At 39.9% G+C, this 19,642-nt stretch overlaps 2 protein-coding genes across 9 annotated transcripts in view; one reads left to right on the top strand and one right to left on the bottom strand.

Annotated features, from left to right (window-relative positions):
* LOC136013823 (RCC1 and BTB domain-containing protein 2) overlaps positions 1 to 14,424 on the top strand; it is a 33,458-nt gene extending 19,034 nt beyond the window's left edge. For 7 of the 8 annotated variants that reach the window (XM_065678248.1, XM_065678253.1, XM_065678250.1 and 4 more), the window contains 3 exons: positions 3,114 to 3,240; positions 5,932 to 6,068; positions 6,654 to 6,838. In XM_065678248.1, coding sequence (XP_065534320.1) covers positions 3,114 to 3,240; positions 5,932 to 6,068; positions 6,654 to 6,823 — 434 coding nt within the window. In that variant the 3' untranslated portion in view covers positions 6,824 to 6,838. Of the gene's footprint in view, positions 1 to 3,113; positions 3,241 to 5,931; positions 6,069 to 6,653; positions 6,839 to 10,206 lie in introns of those variants that run through there. The other variant, XM_065678256.1, reaches the window with a different exon arrangement.
* A 2,845-nt stretch (positions 14,425 to 17,269) lies between these two features.
* RB1 (RB transcriptional corepressor 1) overlaps positions 17,270 to 19,642 on the bottom strand; it is a 77,313-nt gene continuing 74,940 nt past the window's right edge. Inside the window, exons 26-27 of the mRNA XM_065678244.1 lie at positions 19,235 to 19,284; positions 17,270 to 17,987 (exon numbers count right to left, since the gene is read on the bottom strand). Of these exons, the coding sequence (XP_065534316.1) occupies positions 17,914 to 17,987; positions 19,235 to 19,284 (124 nt within the window). The 3' untranslated portion in view covers positions 17,270 to 17,913. The remainder of the gene's footprint in view (positions 17,988 to 19,234; positions 19,285 to 19,642) is intronic.

Genomic DNA, 19,642 nt, shown 5'->3' with positions numbered 1-19,642 from the left:
GGGGAGTGGGGCAAGTTATCTGTTGGCTGGTGCTGAGGTGTTGTATTCTCTTCCCTTGTTATTTGCTTTATCATTATTATTATTGGTGGTAGCACTAGTGATCTGTGTTATACCTTAGTTACTAAACTGTTCTTATCTCAACCCGTGGGAGTTGCATTCTTTTCGATTCTCCTCTCCGTCCCTCCAGGAGCAGGGGGAGGGCAAGAAGGAGGGGGAGTGAGTGAAAGAGGTTTGTGGTTAGGTTTAAACCACAACAGGCAGTTGTGCTTTCTAGGGTGCCTTTTTCAGAACTGTAGGAGACATGCTTAATTACTGGGGAAATTTTTAATATTCCTAATATTCACCTACTACTAATGAGATGTAAATTGTGTTACTGCACTAAAATCCCAGGCAATGGGGTGGTTCATTCCATGTAAATATGTGTTTGTCAGTTAAGTTCTACATAAAAGTATCTGTAGTACATTCAGAGTTTTCTTCCATAGGAGATGATTATTTTATGAATGGGACATTATTAATATATGTATCTTCTTATGTACAGTAGCTGGGTTCTGGGGCTCTTCATAGAATCATCTTCCATTTATTCTTGCACAGTTAAAATATTAATTCATGGTATTGGAATTTCTTCTCCACTTTTCTCTCGCCTTTTCTTCTCAGTTTAGTGCAGAGAATATTGAGGAATTTTACAAAAGAGAGTGGAACAAAGTAAAAAGTATAAACTGCCTCTTTTTCATTCCTCACAGGGAAGACAACTGTTTGAGACTGAAAGTGTCTGTTAGGTTTTACAGTGCTCATTTCTGCAAATTCATCTTTTCTTATCTTCTTTTACAAATGATAATTTCAGTCAGAAATGCTGGTTTAGGTCAGCTAAAAGAGTCCTGATTGGGATTATATATGATTATTCCTGTAATTATCACCTTTGTGCTGAAGACTTCCAAGTAACCCATTTATTAATGAGCATGTTGCTCATTAATACTCAGAGATATTCACTCTCTCTAATGCAGTGTGGTTAAGACTATATCCATAGCTATTTCCCAACACATCTTTTACTGTGAACTGTACACCCAGCCTCCTTGCACTCTTTCACACCTTGGAAGTCATTTTTGACTGTAGCAGCTCTTTGTATTTTGGGGGTTCTGACATGGAATTCTTGGTCCCTCTGGAAATAATGTTGCGACTTTGTGGCAACATGGTAGCAAAGCACAAAGTAAAATCTTACAGGTGGAAAAGATTGTTTTATTTTTAAACAAAACTAATTTCAGATGCACTTTCAAACCCACATTCTCATACATGCCAAATGGTCTGTCCAGCATCCCAGCACTAAAATGTGTATTCACGTGATCTTAGCAGGGTTCCTTGTGGTGACACTGGGTAAAAGATGCTGTCGATCAGCCATTATCATGTGTCCTTGATTTTCTTTTTTGTTAGATGACTCTGTGCTGGTTTTGGATATGCCTTTTTGCATGCTTTAGAAGCTGAGGGTGACTGGTCTCTTCATCCTGTCCCAGCTTGGCGAGTTGTCAGGACTGACTCGCTGTTGTTTGTCTCTGGATCTGCATGTGGTGAGATCCTCAGGCAGCTGCATCCTAGGATCTTAACATCTGCTGAACTAAGTGCTATGGACATCTGCCATGCTTACAGCCCTTCTCCCTTGGTTGTATTTGGGCGCTTCAACATCCATTCATTCTTTGTGGCAGTTCTTATGTTTCCAGTACAATTCTTAGCACTGACTACTAAGGAGCTTTCTTGGCTTTGTGCCTTGCCAGTGTGAATTGTCTTTTCATTTCCTTCCTTTGGTTCCGCCTTAGCTGCTGTAACAAATAAAAGCACCTGTTTTCCCTCCAAGAATTTCCTAACTGAACTCCACTATATTCAGTTTACCTCTGCTGGTTGTAGAAGTCGTCATCTGGAGATGTGTATTGGTGGATATATGAATTGCCAGTTAGCTTTGAAGAAGAGCTTCAGCTTTGCATTGGTTGTTAAAATTGTTACTTATTCAAATAGAAGAGGTCTGAAGAAATAAACCACGCTATACAAAATAAGAACTAACAAAGTATTTTAGAGTATTATTATATGAGAAGGATTTTTTTATTATCATTACATTGGATTCTCCCCAATCTTTTTACCTGTCACCTGGTGCACTTTGACGATTATTGCCCAAATTGGGTAAACCTGAACATAAGTGACATCATTTAAATGAAATGAAAAGTAATTGTGCTTAACAAAGGTTAACACTATCCAAGTGTTATTTTTTTTCTAGAGCTTATGGTGAAGGTCTTTCCATTTCCAGTAAAATATTACTCTTTCTTCTAGCTTGGTAGGTTGTAGGACCTAGCATTTATGTAATTTTCTGTAGGGAACAGCTTATTACTGACCCACAAATAAAGCAATACTGTGTATTTATATGGTAAGAAGGCAAAATGTTTTCTGGGTTGAGAATGAGGTTTGGGGGGTGGCTTATTCTTTAGTACTGTAAAAGAAAATAGTTCTCTGAGCTACTAAATATGATGGAAACAGTCAGGAAATCAGAATTTTTATGCAGATGCAGATGGCTTTTCAAGGATATCTGGTAGCTTTATAATGCAAGGGTCACGCACAGTGGGAAATACCTTTGACATGAACAGGAATATGCAGACATTCACATGGAGTGCTTCTAACACTCTAAGTCTAGGGAAAACACTTTTTTAATAGACTTGTAACTGTTGGGACTTACGATCGGGGATAGTGTACTGGGCAGGTGACCTTTTAGGTATCTTAGAATAACTATAATTTTTCATTTAGAATAATTTACCCAGTGATGCCTGATAGCATTTGCTATTAGATGCAGCATTAAACTTCTGAGACTGTGTTAATTTTCTTTTTCTGATCTTTTATAGGTGATTTAGAGGAATTGGACTTTTTTTTTTTTAACAGAGACATAGTAAGGCTTGAAGAAATCTACCCTTTATTTGCTTTTCTGAGGGTTCACACTGAACACATAGTCTGCTGGGTTTTATTACTAACCTTACAGAAGTGTATTTATCAAGAGTGTTAATTGCTGACAGATATCCAGGATGTTATCATGAGAGATACTTGTATTACTTACTATTTACTATTAATCCACCTTTTTATTCTAGAGCCTGATGACCATCTAACAGTGGCCCAGTCACTAAAGAAGGAATTTGACAACCCAGAAACTGCAGACCTGAAGTTTCTAGTGGATGGAAAATACATTCATGTTCATAAAGTTCTTCTCAAAATCAGGTAAGGCACAAACTCTATAGTTAAATACAAACTAAACTGGATAGTATAGTCTACTGTGCTGAGTAACTACTGCTCAAAATTCTTGACATTCTCTTGCAAACTCCCTTTTCCCTCAGTCATGGGATTCACCTGCTGTTCTTTCACTGTTATTCTCTATTCCTCATTTCCTTGCTGCTTGGAATTTCTAAATGTGCTGCTTACTACCAGCCTTTTCATCACTTCCCTCTGTCCAACATGTATTCTCTTTCATGCTACCTAAATGGCCTTGACCCTGATTTCTAATAACCTTTTTTCTGCTGAGGAAAAGGCTCGCTTCTTTCTGCTGCCTTCCCAGTAGTTTGAATCGGTTTATCCTCCTTCATGTGCTTAGCTTCCTCCACTGGGATGATTTGAGGGGTTTGTGTCTATTCTTGCCTTTCTTTCCTTCAACAGGACCCTTCAGTTGTTTCAGCAACTTCTGTAGGTGCTTTTCAGCTTTTTCAAATTTTCCTTTTTTTATCAGACTTCTTATCCTGCTTGTTTATCAGTGAATTTGAATTTTAAGCTGGCTTTTTTCTGTTCGTTTGTTTTACAGCTTTTTTTTTTTCCCCTCTCTTTTCTGCTCTCCTTTTACTATGGCACTTACATTCATTACTGTTTTCTTCCCTTTACTGGTATCATTGCTTGTACATTACACTCATAGCTGTAGTCCACTGTCTTTGATTGCAATGACATCTGTCAGATACCACTTCATCAGATACCACTTCAAATCTTGTGTATCCCCAAAATGTTTCTAGGGTTCTTTTTCCTGATAATCAGACTACATGTAGCTTTCCTTGTTTCTTTTTGCCTGCTCTACTTTTCTCACATTATAAGGCATTGTGGGAAGAAAATGTGAGTCTAATTGTGAAATGGATTTAAATGTAGGCATTGTCAAAATAATATTCAGGCACAGTCTACAGAATTAGTATTTTCTTTAAGCCTTGTAGTCTCATGATGCAGCTGGATCAGAGGATAATGTATTTAAAATGCTATTTTGCAGCATTCAGCCTATTCCAGAGCATTGTAATGAATGTAGTGCTGGTTAAAGTTCCTTTTCATTATCCAGCTATTTCTTTACTACTCATGAAAACTTTTCTCCATCTTTTTCTCTGCCTGCTGTTGAACTAGATCATACTGTTGGGGGTTATTACCTTGCCATGGTGGTGAAATGGCTGGGCAACACCTAGCTCACTGAGGGGCTGGGCAAGCAACATATGTCTGCAGAAACAGATACATTTGAGTATCTGGGTGGGATGTGCCTACTCTGCATTTAACCAGCCAAAATGAGGTGTCTGGTCCATCTTTCCTGAGAGATGGAGAGCAGCACTCCAAAGGATGAGTCACTCTAAGGTGTTTTGCAGGCTTAAGGATAAGTACCAACTGATTTTTATTTATTTACTCATTTATTTTTTGAGAGTGCAATGGCACCACCTTCTCTCTGACTTTCTACTTTTGTGTGGTCCCACTGGGACAACAGACCACTCCCAATGTCTGCTCCACAGCTGGATGGGATAGCATGGTCACCACTACTGGGAGACAAAGCAGTTGGGTTTGCTCTGCCTCTTCCAACGCCACAATGCGGTAAAAGATGTGGCAGAATCTAGATAATGAGTTTTCAATTTTTTATGAATTTGACTTGAGGTTTATTTATTAAAAAAATGTAATACTGAGATAAAGTTCTTAAAAAAAAAAAGAAAAAAATAAGATCAAATATGAAGAAGTTAAATTAAATGATAAAGAATTTCTTTTTATTTGTATTTGAGTAATGCTGTCTTTCCAATGTAGACTTGTCCCAGAGATGTTAAAAGGAAACTAACCTACCTTTTACATCAGAGTTTTAGTAAAAGAAAAGCACATTCTGATGCAGGAGAGTTCGAAAGTAAGTAGTGTAGTACAAAAGAGTCCAGTTAAGCTGTGGCTCTTGTAGGAAAAGCTAACTGAGGTGATGGTGTTCATTTACATTGGCAAAGTGTTGCAAACAATGCAAATGTTACAGGAGTTTTCTTAGGGAGTGGTAAGTTCTGTGAACTCTAAGTTGCAGAGTACAGCTGTCAAAGGCAAGGCTTTTTCCTTGTTTCTATCTTGTCTGTCACAAAAGTATTCAGACTTAGAAGAAAACGGTGCTGAAAGATCTGGATGAGAATATCTTAACCTTAAATATTTTTTTAATCCGTAAGTATAATGGTTAAGTCTAAATTGTGTATGGACTTTTGAGACTGGAATAAATATTATCTAGAATATTAATAATTTCATTCCTCACTAGGTCATGTCGGAGAAAACAGGTTGAAATGCAAGAATTGTCTAAATTAATTGTAAGCTTTATCTGCTATGAGTCAGGTAATAAAATTCACAGTTAATGTATAACATATTTAAGAAAATTACATCAAAACCACACGGACCATCCTTAAGGATACTGGAAGTAGAAATGGAGCCTACCATAAAATATTAATAACAGAAATAAAGGAATATTCTGAATTATATATTTATAAAGCTTACAAGCCTTATAAGGCTTAAAAAAATAAACATGCTCAAACTAAGAAATCAGGTACCTAGAATTTATAGTTGTGTATTTAGTGTGTTATGACTGATGTTTTTTTCACTAACTTCTTTCTGCAGCTCATATTTCAAGCTTAACTCTCACACCATACAATCTTTGTTCATGTTTTGTAGGTGTGAACATTTTCGTTCCATACTGAATAATGACGATGAAATTATAGAAATGAGTGAATTTTCCTATCCTGTTTACCGAGCCTTCCTGGAATACCTGTATACAGACAACATTAGGCTCCCTCCTGAAGATGCAATAGGTATCTGCCATAAATGGAAATAACCCTAGGTTATGGTTTCTGAAAAGTGTCATAACAGGATGAGGAAAGCAGGGCTTGTTAATTTTAGTTTTGTCAGCACTTAAATCTTGAGTTTGTCAGATGTCAGGAAGAAGGAATGCAGTAGCAGGAAACATGCCCAAGGAGAATGAGTGGTGGGAATGCAATGAAATAAAAAATGCAAAATATTCAAAAAGAACTCATATTAAGAACTTTTTTTTTTTTTTTCTACTTAAAAAGGCACTAAACCCCTAAAACTCTTCAGTTTGAGTAGCTGTGGTGATTTGACCATGAATGAAAAGGGAGCTGTTCCCTGGAAGTCATTAATCGATACCTACAGTGAGATACAATACAGTGAACAAGGTGACAGAACACTTACAGAGTAATAAAAAGGTCCCTTTTTGGTGTCTTTTGAGGACCTTTAAAAATGAACACTTCATTTAGGGGAAAAAATAATAGAGTAAGTCTTCGATTAATTCAGCCTATAACAACAGCGTAACTAATTAATTTGAAAATAAATTAGTAAGTTTTGCACCAGGATAGTTAAAGTTGTATGAATTTTCACAGGACTGCTAGATTTGGCAACACTGTATAGAGAAAACAGACTGAAAAAGCTTTGCCAGCAAACGATCAAACAAGGCATTTGTGAAGAGAATGCCATTGCTCTTCTTTCTGCAGCTGTCAAATACGAAGCTCAGGTAAGGAGAACTTCTCTTCAGCAAACAGTTGTTTTCTGAGAAATGAAACTGTGTTAGCATTTCACTGATGAGGCACAATTACTGCAATTGCCCTTTCTGGCTTCCCAGATGTTTGTTTCCCCCATTTTTAAGCTATTAGAAAAAAATGCAGCCACTAGTGTTTTTTTCCTGGCCTTTTGGCCTGCACTTGTGAGTCAGGATTCTTAATGTGCTTCCTGCCTTGTCATCTGGTGTGGCATGGCATGCAAATTTCTCACTGCCATTGACTTCTCCACCTTTGGATTTGCATTGCCTGTTCGCTTCCTGAGTTCGCCGCCGAATCATTTTGTCTGCAGGCATCTGGTACAGTCATTCTGGTATCACCTTTTACAGGCAGTGGGAGAATTTACTTGTAAAGCCCTTCCCTATTTACACTTGTGCTTATATAAAGAAAAAAATCCACTTTTGCCATGTTGTTTACAATGAATCGTGCTGACATTCAACAAATTACCTATTGTTATTGCTCTCCCCGTATCCTGTCATCTGGTCTGCCCTTGGCTCTGGAATGTTTCACTAGCACTCAACCTGTTATCAGCAGTACTGCAAGCACTGTTTTTGTAAACAGACAAAGACTTTCAAAGTTGTTCTACATTTCTCAACTTCTTAGTGTTGTGCTGATTGTGGAAATAATGGTATGGTGGGTTTTATAATTTAAGAAGTCTGCATATGTATTCTAGGCTTAGTAACCTTTTTTATAACTGAGTATTGTAGTTAACAATCCAGGTCTTTCTGTTCAACATTTCTCCTGCTTTACAAACACAAGATTATCTATTAGAAGAGCCAAAATTTGTAGCTGGTAACAATGTTTTTTAAACATACTTAGATTTTTTGCTTTTGCCTGGCTGTGAAATGTAGGGTGAAGTTTTAAAGGAGGAAAGGCTAGAAGTATAATACAATGGCTTGATAAACAGTTCCAGGTACAGGAAGCAAGTAGAAAGAAGGGACTGAAGCAAAAACTGAGTTTAAAACATTGCAGTAGTCAGTGTGTAGGCAGCGTACTAGATGAGATGAATTTGTGTAGGAGTTGCAAACAGGAGTCTGGAAGTCAATGAGTTTCGTAGAGATTAGTAGATAATAAGATTTTCAGCTGCTGGTTACAAGGCAGTTGTAACCAAGGTATCAGGAAGGCATGAACAGCTGAGGCAAAGAGAAACTGTACTTTCAGTGTGTTGTGGTGGTAGAAGCCCAGAGTACAAAGAAAGACTGGACAGGAAGGCGAGACATGGTGGTTTGAACCTCCTAATGGCAGTTTTCATTCAAAGTTTACTCTGGAGTTTCTCCTCTTGCAAGCTTTTCAACGGTTTTGAATGTCTTCAAAGCAGAAGTACCTTTGGTTGACCTGTGTCATGTAAGGTAGTTTAAAAGTAGTTAAAGATACATTTAGGTGTATTGTGAAGTAATAGAACTAGCCAGGACAAAGTACTAGAGTTTATAATGGCTGAAGCACAATAAAAGGGATTGGCTGGATAACTAAATGTGTGTTACCCTCCTCTTCCTTCTATGATTCAGTGTTTTATTCTGTACACCTAGTATTGTTTCAAAACATGTAACATTTTAACACAATCATCAGATGATGAATTGGTTCATCTGCCCCGGGTGTAGCATGTGCCAAACTTACAAGTTTGGCACATGGCAGCAAGGCACAAAAGTGCCCTGTTGCCCTCCTTCCTACAGCCACAGCTCAGGCAGGGCTGTAGTAAAACTGCTTCAGAGAAGTGCAGCAAAGACTTCTTTAACAAAGACATTGGATAGTCTCTGTCTAAGGAATCATGAAGTAAGCTGGGATCTTACAGTGGTATTACATTAATATAGTAAAAACTGGTTTGAGAACCATGTGCAGTGTATCTGCACTTCAGTAAAAAAACGGCCCAAAGAAGGATTATGAAAATGGCCTAATATTTTTGAAGTTTGAAAAGATAGAGTTAATTGTTCATTAAATGTGAACATTACAAGGTATTTTAAAGCATATTTCTTATACAGCACTGTAGAAAATTTAATCATCTCTATACAACAGAATTAAACCCCAGTATTTCTTGAAACTGCGAAATTAGTGACCAGGATTCTGTAGTATCTGTGGTCTTCTTCACAGATCAGCAGCAGCAAAGGCATCTGGTGTTATATTCATTTACTGTAGAAGTTTGCACATTGACTGTAAAGCAGCTCAGGTGCGGCAGTAGCATTTCAGGTGTCTGCTGAAACTTAAGCAATGTCTTTGATCTTTTACTTTGTTTTTTTATTTCTTGCAAGTTTTTAATTTCTTCTTTACTCACCTTCCCTTTCTTGCTTTTCCAGTACTCTTTGAGGAGATACAATTTACTTCTCTGCATTGCTGCTATCTTCTTTCTTTTTGAAGGATATTTTGTGCTGCTTGGTCTGTTAAAGCTTTAGTTACATCTTGACATGAGCAATAGACTTGAAACAATCTAAGGAAGAGGTTTTAAAGGGAAATACACAGGTTTTCTGCTAAATGTCTTTGTAGTATTAATCCCTGGTTGCAATGTCTGTGTAGTTAAAATAGAATAAAAATAACATGGATTAAGAGACCTCTTTTTGCTGTAACCCTTGAAAAATTTATAGGTCATGGATCATACTTCCAATTTAGACTTGCCTTGCTGCTGACTCCAGCTCTGCTTGTTGCAGAAGGCAGCAGGCTGTTGCATAGGAACCAGATAATGGGGATTAACCCAGTGCATGGAAAGGAGGACTGCCACTGTTATAAGGAGTCTTGAGCGGGCAAAATTTACTGTGTGAAGTCATGGTTGTATGGCTTAACAGCTTGTATCTGTTCTGTGCTGCGTATCTGAACATCCTGCTGCAGCAAGACGAGGACAAGACAGAATCATTTTCACCATCTAGGAGTCCCAGTTTCTAGATAGGGGGACAGTTCCTGGGTTCACCAAGAAAGACATTTGTATCCTACCATCCTGTTTGTGTTCAGTAAGCATCATCAAATGTTACACCATATTTTACTTTTATCTTCAGCAAGACTAGGATATCTGCTCTTTTTCACAGGACAGCTACTGTATTCAGTGCAGGGAGGAAAAGAAAGGAGCCACTGATGCTCTAGTAGATGTATGCGGGGAAAGTTGATGGTTTCACTTATTAATAACTTTTCTAATGAGCTCATTAAATGTGATGGGAGTTCTAGGGTCAATTCAGGTGGTTAATCCTGTTTTCTTGGTTATTGAGGGGGGTTATTGAGTAGCTTGTATGAACAAATTTCATCCTATCATTTATGATCCAATCAAATTGATGAGAAAAGGGATTGGTAATGTGAACAGTCTGGGTTATTCTCTGCTAATTAAATGACAGATCTAAACTGACAAAAAAACCAATTTTGCTCTCAGTCATTCATGTTACAGATTACCTCAATTTGTTCCTAGGACTTGGAAGAATTTTGCTTCAGATTTTGCATAAACCATTTAACTGTTGTTACACAAACTCAAGGCTTTGCTGAAATGGACCACGACCTCCTGAAAAACTTCATTAGCAAAGCAAGCAGAGTGGGAGCATTCCGAAACTGAGGTCTGACTACCACCAAGCTGAGGAGCATATCCTTTTCCCTCCTGGAAAGACATCTCCTTCGGATCCATGGTCAGAAGGTGCAAAAGTTTGGAAAGAAAGACTCAGTGTCCATCAGCTTAGGAAACGTGTAAAAATCCACTAACACAGATTTTGTAAAGGTGGTTACATTATAGATGTGTGCTGAGAGTTCATTGCCAACAGTCAGAATTTAACAACAAAAATGTAATGCAGTAACTACCCTCTCCCACTCAGAGTCAAGCAAACTAAGCTGTCATTATCTTGTCTGAGTTTTTTTTTTCTTTAAACAACCTGCATTTGGACACTGACGTGTTTGCTGCTAAAGCTGTCATAGTCTGTTTTTCTCACCAAATTATGTTAATATGCCATAATGGGCTGCTGCTTGCCTGGTTTATCATATGGTGAAGATAGATACAAATTTGTTTTTCTGAACATATGATGAATATAAATTGTTTAGGATAAGAGGCTTTCTGATTGGTAGGAGGATGTGTCTCACTTGCTATGTATTTGGAGTGTAAATACATAAGCCATGAAGAGCTTCAGCTGGACATTACAAGTTTTAAGTTCCTGGCACTTGTGTCCATTGTTACAGACAGAATGAAAAACATCTTCCTTTCCACTACACCAAGCATGTTCCCTGGCACCCCAGTGGGCCATGAAGCATCCACAGTATTTGGCTGGACATGAATTATTGTCCTGTGTGTTTCGGTACTGAGAAGACCACCTGTTTGCTTGTTACCAAAAGAAATCCAAACAAAATGTCAAGGAAAGGGAAGTTCCACTTGAGGTTTGTTTTCCTGCTTTACTATCTATCCCCAGCTAAACCACCTTAAGAAAGATGGGGGAAAAGAGAGTTTTGAAGTGATAAAATGGGTCTTACAATTAAATCGTAAGAGTGAAACTAACATTATTTTCCATGTGGCAATAAGGACACATTGCCCAAATACATTGGTTCAGGTTCTCCTTTGTTCAGTGCTGGGAGGTACCATACCACTTAACTTACAGGCCTGTTCTAGGTGAGAAGAGCTGCCCTCTGGACTTGCCTCTCTCAGGACTGCTCATCGAGGGGACCAGATGGCTAAGGCAGAGTAGACGCTTAATTTCTAACAGACTAGAGTGAGTTGACACCCCCACCCCGTGTTGCACAGAGGGAGGTCTGCCCTGTTACAGAAGACGCTGAGCTCATGAAGCATTTACGTGAATTTTTCTACCAGGTAACTGTGAATTGACCCTCAAGAAATTATTTATCTTATATTTTGACTGATGAAGTGGCCTTAAGAGCCTTTTGAGGCATTTTACAAATGGAGAAGGTAAAAAGCTGGGTGACCAGGCTCAGTACACTGATATACTTCATCTTGTGACCTTCCATCAGATCCTTGCTGTGCCACAGAATTGTTCGAGGACTTTTTCTAATCTTTAAATGTGGTTTCTAAGAACCTAATTCCCTTAAATGACTGCAGCCTCATTTCCTCATTTCTAAAGTAGAAATATCTGTTCTTTATTATATTGGAGGATCTCTTCTCAAACAATCCTGTTCTTTGAGGTGGAAAAGGAGAAGTATGTCCTCAGACAAGATGAGTAGCGAGTAGTGCCTCTCTTCACGTCAGTCCCTGCGGGTGTGAGTGGAAGGGTGAGGCATCCAAACAGCAGAATTTACTTAGGAAGGGGGCCATAAGCAAATTATTTTGGAAAACGCTGCGGTAAAAAATTACTTGTTTGAGACTTTTACCTCAGACTTTCACTGGGCATATACTGGATCATCTCCTGCTAACGAGTGTCTGCCACCCCCTCAGGGGTTAGTACAACTTCCTCCAGCAGCACAAGTCCGTACTTCAGCAGCTGTGTCAGTATTTTGTATTCAAACAGAACTGGTTGAAAACTTTCCAGCAAATAATGCAGTTTCATCAAAACCAGAACTTCCCTGGAGATCAGCTTTGATAAGGTGCTGCTGAATAGCACTTGACTCAGGCCCATACAGTGGAACAGTACCATGGCAGGGCACAACCTTGCTGTAAACCGTATATGCTATAGCCCAGCATATAATATATAGCATAGGCACAAGGCAATTCTACCTAAGCCAAGGCTGGGCAATTCCAGGTGTTTTGGTTAGGCTAGGGATGGCTGAAGTGAAGTAAATCTGCCCCTTTCAGCACTCAAGAACTGCCAGATTCGCCTGCCAGCATTTTCTTACCTGTAGCAACAACACAGAAAGAAGGTGGACGGCCACAGCCCAGCCTGCAGCTACCAGCTTGTACTGGCATTGCACTGGTATACAGTTAACCTCACCAGGAAATGGAACCAGCTGGGCACCCATTCCCCTTGCAAAGGCCTTGCCATCACTCTGGCCTTCCCAATATATAGAATCATAGAATAGTTAGGGTTGGAAAGGACCTTAAGATCATCTAGTTCCAACCCCCCTGCCATGGGCAGGGACACCTCACACTAAACCATCCCACACAAGGCTTCATCCGACCTGGCCTTGAACACTGCCAGGGATGGAGCACTCACAACCTCCCTGGGCAACCCATTCCAGTGCCTCACCACCCTCACAGGAAAGAATTTCCTCCTCATATCCAATCTAAACTTCCCTGTTTAAGTTTTAACCCATTACCCCTTGTCCTGTCACTACAGTCCCTGATGAAGAGTCCCTCCCCAGCATCCCTATAGGCCCCCTTCAGGTACTGGAAGGCTGCTATGAGGTCTCCACGCAGCTACAAAAGACTACAAAAGGTCTCTGTTTCAGGTTTCTGTTGTTTTGCTTAAAGAACCAAACCTGTAACTGTGAAATGGTTGTTTTTAACCTGAAGTCTGATTAAAAACATTCTCTGCTCAGTAGTTTCATAGAGGCACCACTCCACGGAGTGACAGCAGAGGTGAGCAAGGACACTCTCTCAAGCTGGCTCAAGTTCAAAACCAGTAGTTCAACTACTGTACTGCAAATTGCATGCTTTCTTAGCAAGGTGTGTTTGGCTTAATATAGCCAGTAGTGCTACCGTGGGTTTTTTTCAATGTATTTCCTTCCTGCTCATAATTTCCAACCTACTTGTACACATCAAAACCTCACTGCAGTTTCAGAGTAATTGAGAAAGCCTGTAATTTTGAGAACAAGTATCTCTGGACAGAATGAGGATGACTCTAAAGATGCAGTGGGTCAGTGTTGGCTTTTATTCATGCAGTGTGTATCATCCAGCCTGGGTGTGACAGCAGTACATTGATAGGGACATTAACTTATTAATTTTTTAAACTTTCACTGCATGCACTTTCCTTGGCACTTAAAGGTCAATGTTTAAAAGAACACCCTGGCTCAGGTGGTTAAACATGGATGTGTGCATATAAATGTGCTTGGAACCAAATCATGGGTCCTTGTAGGAGAAATTAGGGATGCATTTTACCATTGTGAGATGGTCTGCAACAGACTCGTGTTTGTGCATCTTCCAGGTTAAATATGTAACGAGTTGTTTAAATATGCAAGTATTGTTCTGGTTTAGGACACCACAGCCAAAAATTGTACCTGAGGTTTAAAAAGAGGGATGTTCCACTTTGTGGAAAGGGAACCAGTTGCATAACTTCCTGAATCAAATGGAATTTGAAAGAAAAGGAAGTTACAGGCAGTGATAGGGTCATTTAATGGTTCTCTTGAGTAACCGAACCCGAGAGTCAGCACTGCATCGCAACCAGTACCCTCCAGTAGAATTCTGTTACAGTGCTCAACAGTTGTGTGAACTGCTGGGTTTACATGATCTAAACAATTGCCATGGGCTTTCCAAAGCATTTCTTTACCCCACAGAGACAGGACTCATTGGCTACCATCTAATGATGCAGAAATATGTTTTGATTTCTTGTTTCTTTATAAACTTGCCTGGTTTTAATAGGCCATTAATAAAAATGCCATAATACTTAAAAAACTGTGAGTGGGAGTCTGACGTGTGTAAAATGAGCTGGTCACGTAGTAGTGGGGAGAAAAAGAAACAAACCAGAGATAATATTTGTGTTCCTCTAGAAATAACTGCCACTGGATAAAGCATCTGAAGCAGAAAGAAAACTGAGTCCGCAAAATACAGCTGGAGCATTTGCGTGTGTTTCTACCTTTCAAAGCAATTAATGGCCTGGTGACTTAGTGAGTAATAGAACTGTCTTCAAAACACCAATAATTGTTTCTGAAGCAAAGGTACATTATGACCAGCTTATCTGTTACACCTTAAAAGTATTTCAGCTTGTTCTTTGCACCAGTATCCCAGAGCCGTTCCACATCTGACACAGGTATCTTCCTGCAGCCACTCCTGTACTTCAAAACACACGTTTTATACATTGCCTATGTCTGGCTCCAGTGCCTGTGAGGAACTTGCTATTTATGACAGCCTCTCCGGACTCGCACTGCGTGAGCACAGAATTCTTCACTTGCAAGCCAAATGCAGGGAAAAAAGTTCCTGTGACATGTAAAAACAAACAGCATTTGGAAATGGGGGATGGCAGGAGGAGATCAAGGTGTATAATGGCAACTGAGGAGGCTCAGAGTCAGCTCATCCCACTTGAGGTGGCTACACTAGCAAAGCCAATTCACCTCGCACATTTTACGTACAGGGCTCAGGTGGAGACAGATCTCCACAAATATATGTTTCTCCACAGCAAACAGAGGAAGAGTTTGACCAGCAGTGCAGTCCTCACCATTGCCTTACCGTTACCTAAATTGCCTGTCACATTTTCTATCCCCTTCCTCTGCTCTGAATCCTCATTTTCTTTTTTTCCCAGCATACCATTTCAGTATTCTGGGCCATTTTGAATACAAGGTCTTGCTATAAGAAAGGCACTCTCCAACACTGTGGATGTTTCCAAATCTGGTAGTTTCAATACACATTTATTTGCAGATGTATCTGCTTAAAAATAAGATTCTGAAAACGTGTTTGTAGAAGGGGGCAGGGACTGGCCCATGAGCCTGTGCACTTTGTACTCCACACAGTATCCTGAGTGCTGATGCTATAAATAGCACTGCAGGCTCAGCAGAGCCATGAGTCACAGGCACCTATGGACTCCAATAAGGCAAGCCGGGGAGCCTGTAGGACCGACCTGCCCGCGGCCAGACATCCAGCCCAGAAGGGCAGGGTGGCTTACGCTGGAGCTTTGACATCCTGGCCTATTTCCAGCAGTCTGAGTGAAAGAATGGATTATGAAAAGCAGGGTGGTGAAATGATGGGACACCAGCTTCTTTGAAGGACTGCCTCAGGCACCTCGGCAAGGGTGACCCAGAACACAGTGCCAGCCTGCGTCTGTGCAAAGCGTTACCAACAGCGACCCTAGAACAAAAGGCCTGGTGAGAACGAGACTTTGAGAATACCTTCAGAAACTTCTGAAGGTAACTACAAGCCCAACAATGTAAGTATTTGGACTTCTGCAACAAGACAAAATCAGTCACTGGAGATGGAGTGACCTCTGCTTGTACCAGCTGCAGAATCACAGTCAAGTGTGATGCAGGAGGACAACACAGTATCACACAATCACAGAATGGTTTGGGTTGGAAGGGACAATAATGATCACCTAGTTCCAATCCCCCCGCCATGGACAGGGACACCTTCCACTAGACCAGGTTGCTCGAAGCCCCATCCAACCTGGCCTATGCCTACATGCCCTTGAAAAAAGCCCGTCTCCAGCTTTTGTGTAGGCCCATGCCATTACCATACTTCATTACCACATGTCGTCACATTCTCACCTAAATAAAAGAAAATTGCAAACTATAAATCCTTTAAAAGCTATTTTATTTATCTTGAAAGGAGACAAACTGATTAGTTGTATAAAATATTCTCTTACATTTGATGCAAAGCGTCCTGTCTGTTTGAACAAAAAATACACTGTCACAGTAAAGAAGTAATACAGCCAAAGGGTCATGGGAGAACTTCAGCTGCTGTAGGTTATGGTCAGTGTACCACAATGTTAACACATATTCTGTAAAACTGCAAAAAGTGAGAAAATAAACATAAGGTACTCTAAACACTGTTACATCTTTCAGGAAGGACGTTGAAGCCGTATTGAGACTAAAATAAGAACTCAGTTCTATTTTAAAGTTCATTGACAAATCAGTGTGCTGCTGGTAGAATTGTTAGTAGCTCTAGGATTAGCTTCCATTCAGTAAAAGAACTGATCTTTCCAATGTGCTGCTGTAACTATTCTAGGATCAGCTAAACAATCTCTAAATAAGCTAGCCAGAGAGGATGCTGGTTTAAAATGTTTGTGTAATGAATAGCATACGCTTCTACTGTAGCTCTTGTAATTTAAGTAGCTGCAAAAGCTAAATTTCATTAAAATGGGTAATTCTGAAGCAAAACTTCATTTACTTATTCATATTTTAATCCACTGGAAGTCAAACATGTGCTTCCCTTCCCTATTTTGCAAACACTTTGTCACTGCAAGAAAAATTCCAGTATCTGAATCAGTAACTTACAAATACTTCAGATGAAAAAAGGTGTGGGGTTGTTTGGGGGATTTTTTGCTAGTTCCAACAAGAAGTTGCCTGTTAAACTCTGCCTTTTCAGTAAAACAAGGCAGACTGGTTTTCTCAGCATGGGCTCATCAAGTTTGGCTTTTGTGCAGATGCTGCAGCAAGGCTGATGAGAGAGGATACCCTGTGCTTTTAGAGACCAGGCTACTCTTACCTGGAACCCCACTTGGAGACACTCAGCTTTCAGCTACAGGGAAGAGGTTTGGTGCCTGTTTCTCAAGCTTGTTCAGCTTGGTGATGGGTAGGTGAAAATCTGAAGAAATCAAGAAAATTCTGCATCATTAGAATTTTGAAGCCTCATGTGCCAGGTGGGAATCTTTGAGATTTTCCAAAAGAAAGCGCACATCAAGTATTCCGCGTAGGGGAAGAAGCTTCAGCTCCTGGGAATATTCTCTGTGGGTTCCATATTCCATGAACTTCAAACTGATGGACAGCATAACTGCCCTCTGAAATGACACAAATACTAAGTACTGGTTTCAGTAGTACAGCTACACAATGAGTTCACTCCGCATTCAGGTTGTATGTCTGAGGTGAGGCCCCGACTCTGCAAGGTCTCGTGACTGCTGTGCAGTTTAAGTTAATGGGAATCTGATGTGCTCATTATATACAGAGACAGAAATCTTTGCAGTATCTGGCCCCTCATGTTCAAAATTTGCAAGTAATGAGGATACAAAAATGAAATCTAAGAAAAAAAAATAGTGCATTTCAAATCATTCTAGCTAACATCTTGTCTTTAGACAGAGAAATTCAGTCCAAGTGGACTGAATTGGCTTAGATCAGTAATGTCGCAATAGGAAAACTAAGACACCTTCCAAGTTTGTTTGTAAGACCTTCACAAAAATATATAAATTAAACTCAGAGGCGTACATTGTATATATGCTACATCATACGGCCAAAAGTATCATGAAAAACAGATAAAAAATTTGAAAAGTCCAAATGCTTTCAACTAGCACTTCGGAATAAAAAGCAACTAAAAAAGCAACTTAATTAACGAAGGCTGTAAAACAGAAACAATCTAAGAGGGCCTACAGTGCAGCCCCTGGTCCTGAGAAGATTCTCACTTTTCTTCACTCGCTGAGGTATCATTTCCGTCATTCAGTTTCTGCTTTTGCATTCTTGTTCGAGTAGATGCTAAAAAAAGCCAAACCAAACCAAACAGAAGATTAAATGCTTTCTTCAGAAATACTTTGGATGTGATTATTTACTGCAAAATTCAATAATGACACAAGGAACAGAAGTACATTGTTCTGAATAAAACAAGTCCCTCCGTTGAAAATAAACACATGCTTCTGAGTTCTTGCTCCATCTCACATGTCTTAAATTCATTCCACCTCTTCACTCAAGTTCTCATTGCTTCTGTACCCTCCCTTTGTCTGCTTCCATCCTCCAGGTAGGAGATGGACTGCATCGTGTCCTGTGGCCAGGCAGATGCTCTGGGCCAAGCAGTGCCCACATCCCAGGGCCAGCCTGCCCGGGAAATGCCCTTTTTTCCTCGTCAGTAATGCGCATTAATCATCGACTGGACATGAGACAGAACATTCCTTCTTTACCTCTGCCACAAATGAACACCGAAACATTTCCCCTGCCCTAAAATAAACCAGAGGTGCCTGAATCCATGCACATACCCAAGCTTGATGAGCAGACACTTGCTAGGTAAGAGTATCTGATGAGTGAATCTACTCAGCTACAGAGCTCAGATTCCACCAGAGAGCAAGAATGCCAGGTCAGACCAAGCGCGTTCCTTCTTGGGAGTGGAAAATACAGCTTAGATGCAGGGATGGGGCCCATTTTGCTTTTCATGAGCTAGATTTGAGTTTCATTTGAAAAACAGAGGAGTGACCCCATAAAATCAGACGGAAATGCTGATCCACAGTGAAAGAAAAAGCAGTCTTGAGTATTTTAGCATAAAGGACAGAAAAGCAACATATGAAATTACTATTTCCCTGTGTATATAATTTTCCTTTACTATAATTGCATTTTTGGTGGTCTGGTCAACTAAACACTGCTGCAGTTACTACTGATTTCTTCCTACCTGCAAGCTCTCAGCTAAGGGTCTATCATTACAAAAAATAGGAAAGCCTTGGCAAGAGTTTAATCCATAGTTCAAGAATTCGAGTGTTCAGGAAGAATGTGTCTTACTCCCATGTAATACAGCATTTTCTATGCTGCTGCGCCATTTACCATCCGCAAGATGATTTTTGAGGATTTCCATTTTATAATCTGCATTCTCAAGATTAAATGAAGCAAGTACAAATAACTAAAATCACCAAAATGACATCCGTGTCTTTATGAGAGCAGTGTCTTTACCTGAGTGGGCACAAACTGATTTATCCAAGGAACTCACTGCTGAACAGTTAATGAAAAAAAGTCATACTCACTCATTTCTGCAAGCTTCTGTTGGAACTTGGACTCCTGTGGTAAGTGTTTGCTGCAGACAGAAAGCATATAGTAAGTGGAAGTTGAAAAAAACCCCAACTTTTTATCTTCATAAAGTAACTAAATCAAGGTTAGCTCATTTCAGTGCTATTGCCTTCTCTTACAAAGATGCAAACTCTTTTTCTTGCCTACACTGAACTCAAGAGCTACCTGATATCTCACCTGTCTAAAAAAGTCATAGAATCATAGTACAGTTAGGGTTAGAAAGGACCTTAAGATCATCAAGTTCCAACCCCTCTGCCATGGGCAGGGACACCTCACACTAAACCATCCCACCCAAGGCTCTGTCCAACCTGGCCTTGAACACCGCCAGGGATGGAGCACTCACAACTTCCCTGGGCAACCCATTC

The sequence above is a fragment of the Lathamus discolor genome, chromosome 4 (genome assembly GCF_037157495.1).
Source record: "Lathamus discolor isolate bLatDis1 chromosome 4, bLatDis1.hap1, whole genome shotgun sequence".
NCBI lineage: Eukaryota > Metazoa > Chordata > Aves > Psittaciformes > Psittacidae > Lathamus > Lathamus discolor.
This window is presented reverse-complemented; position numbering and strand designations above follow the sequence as displayed.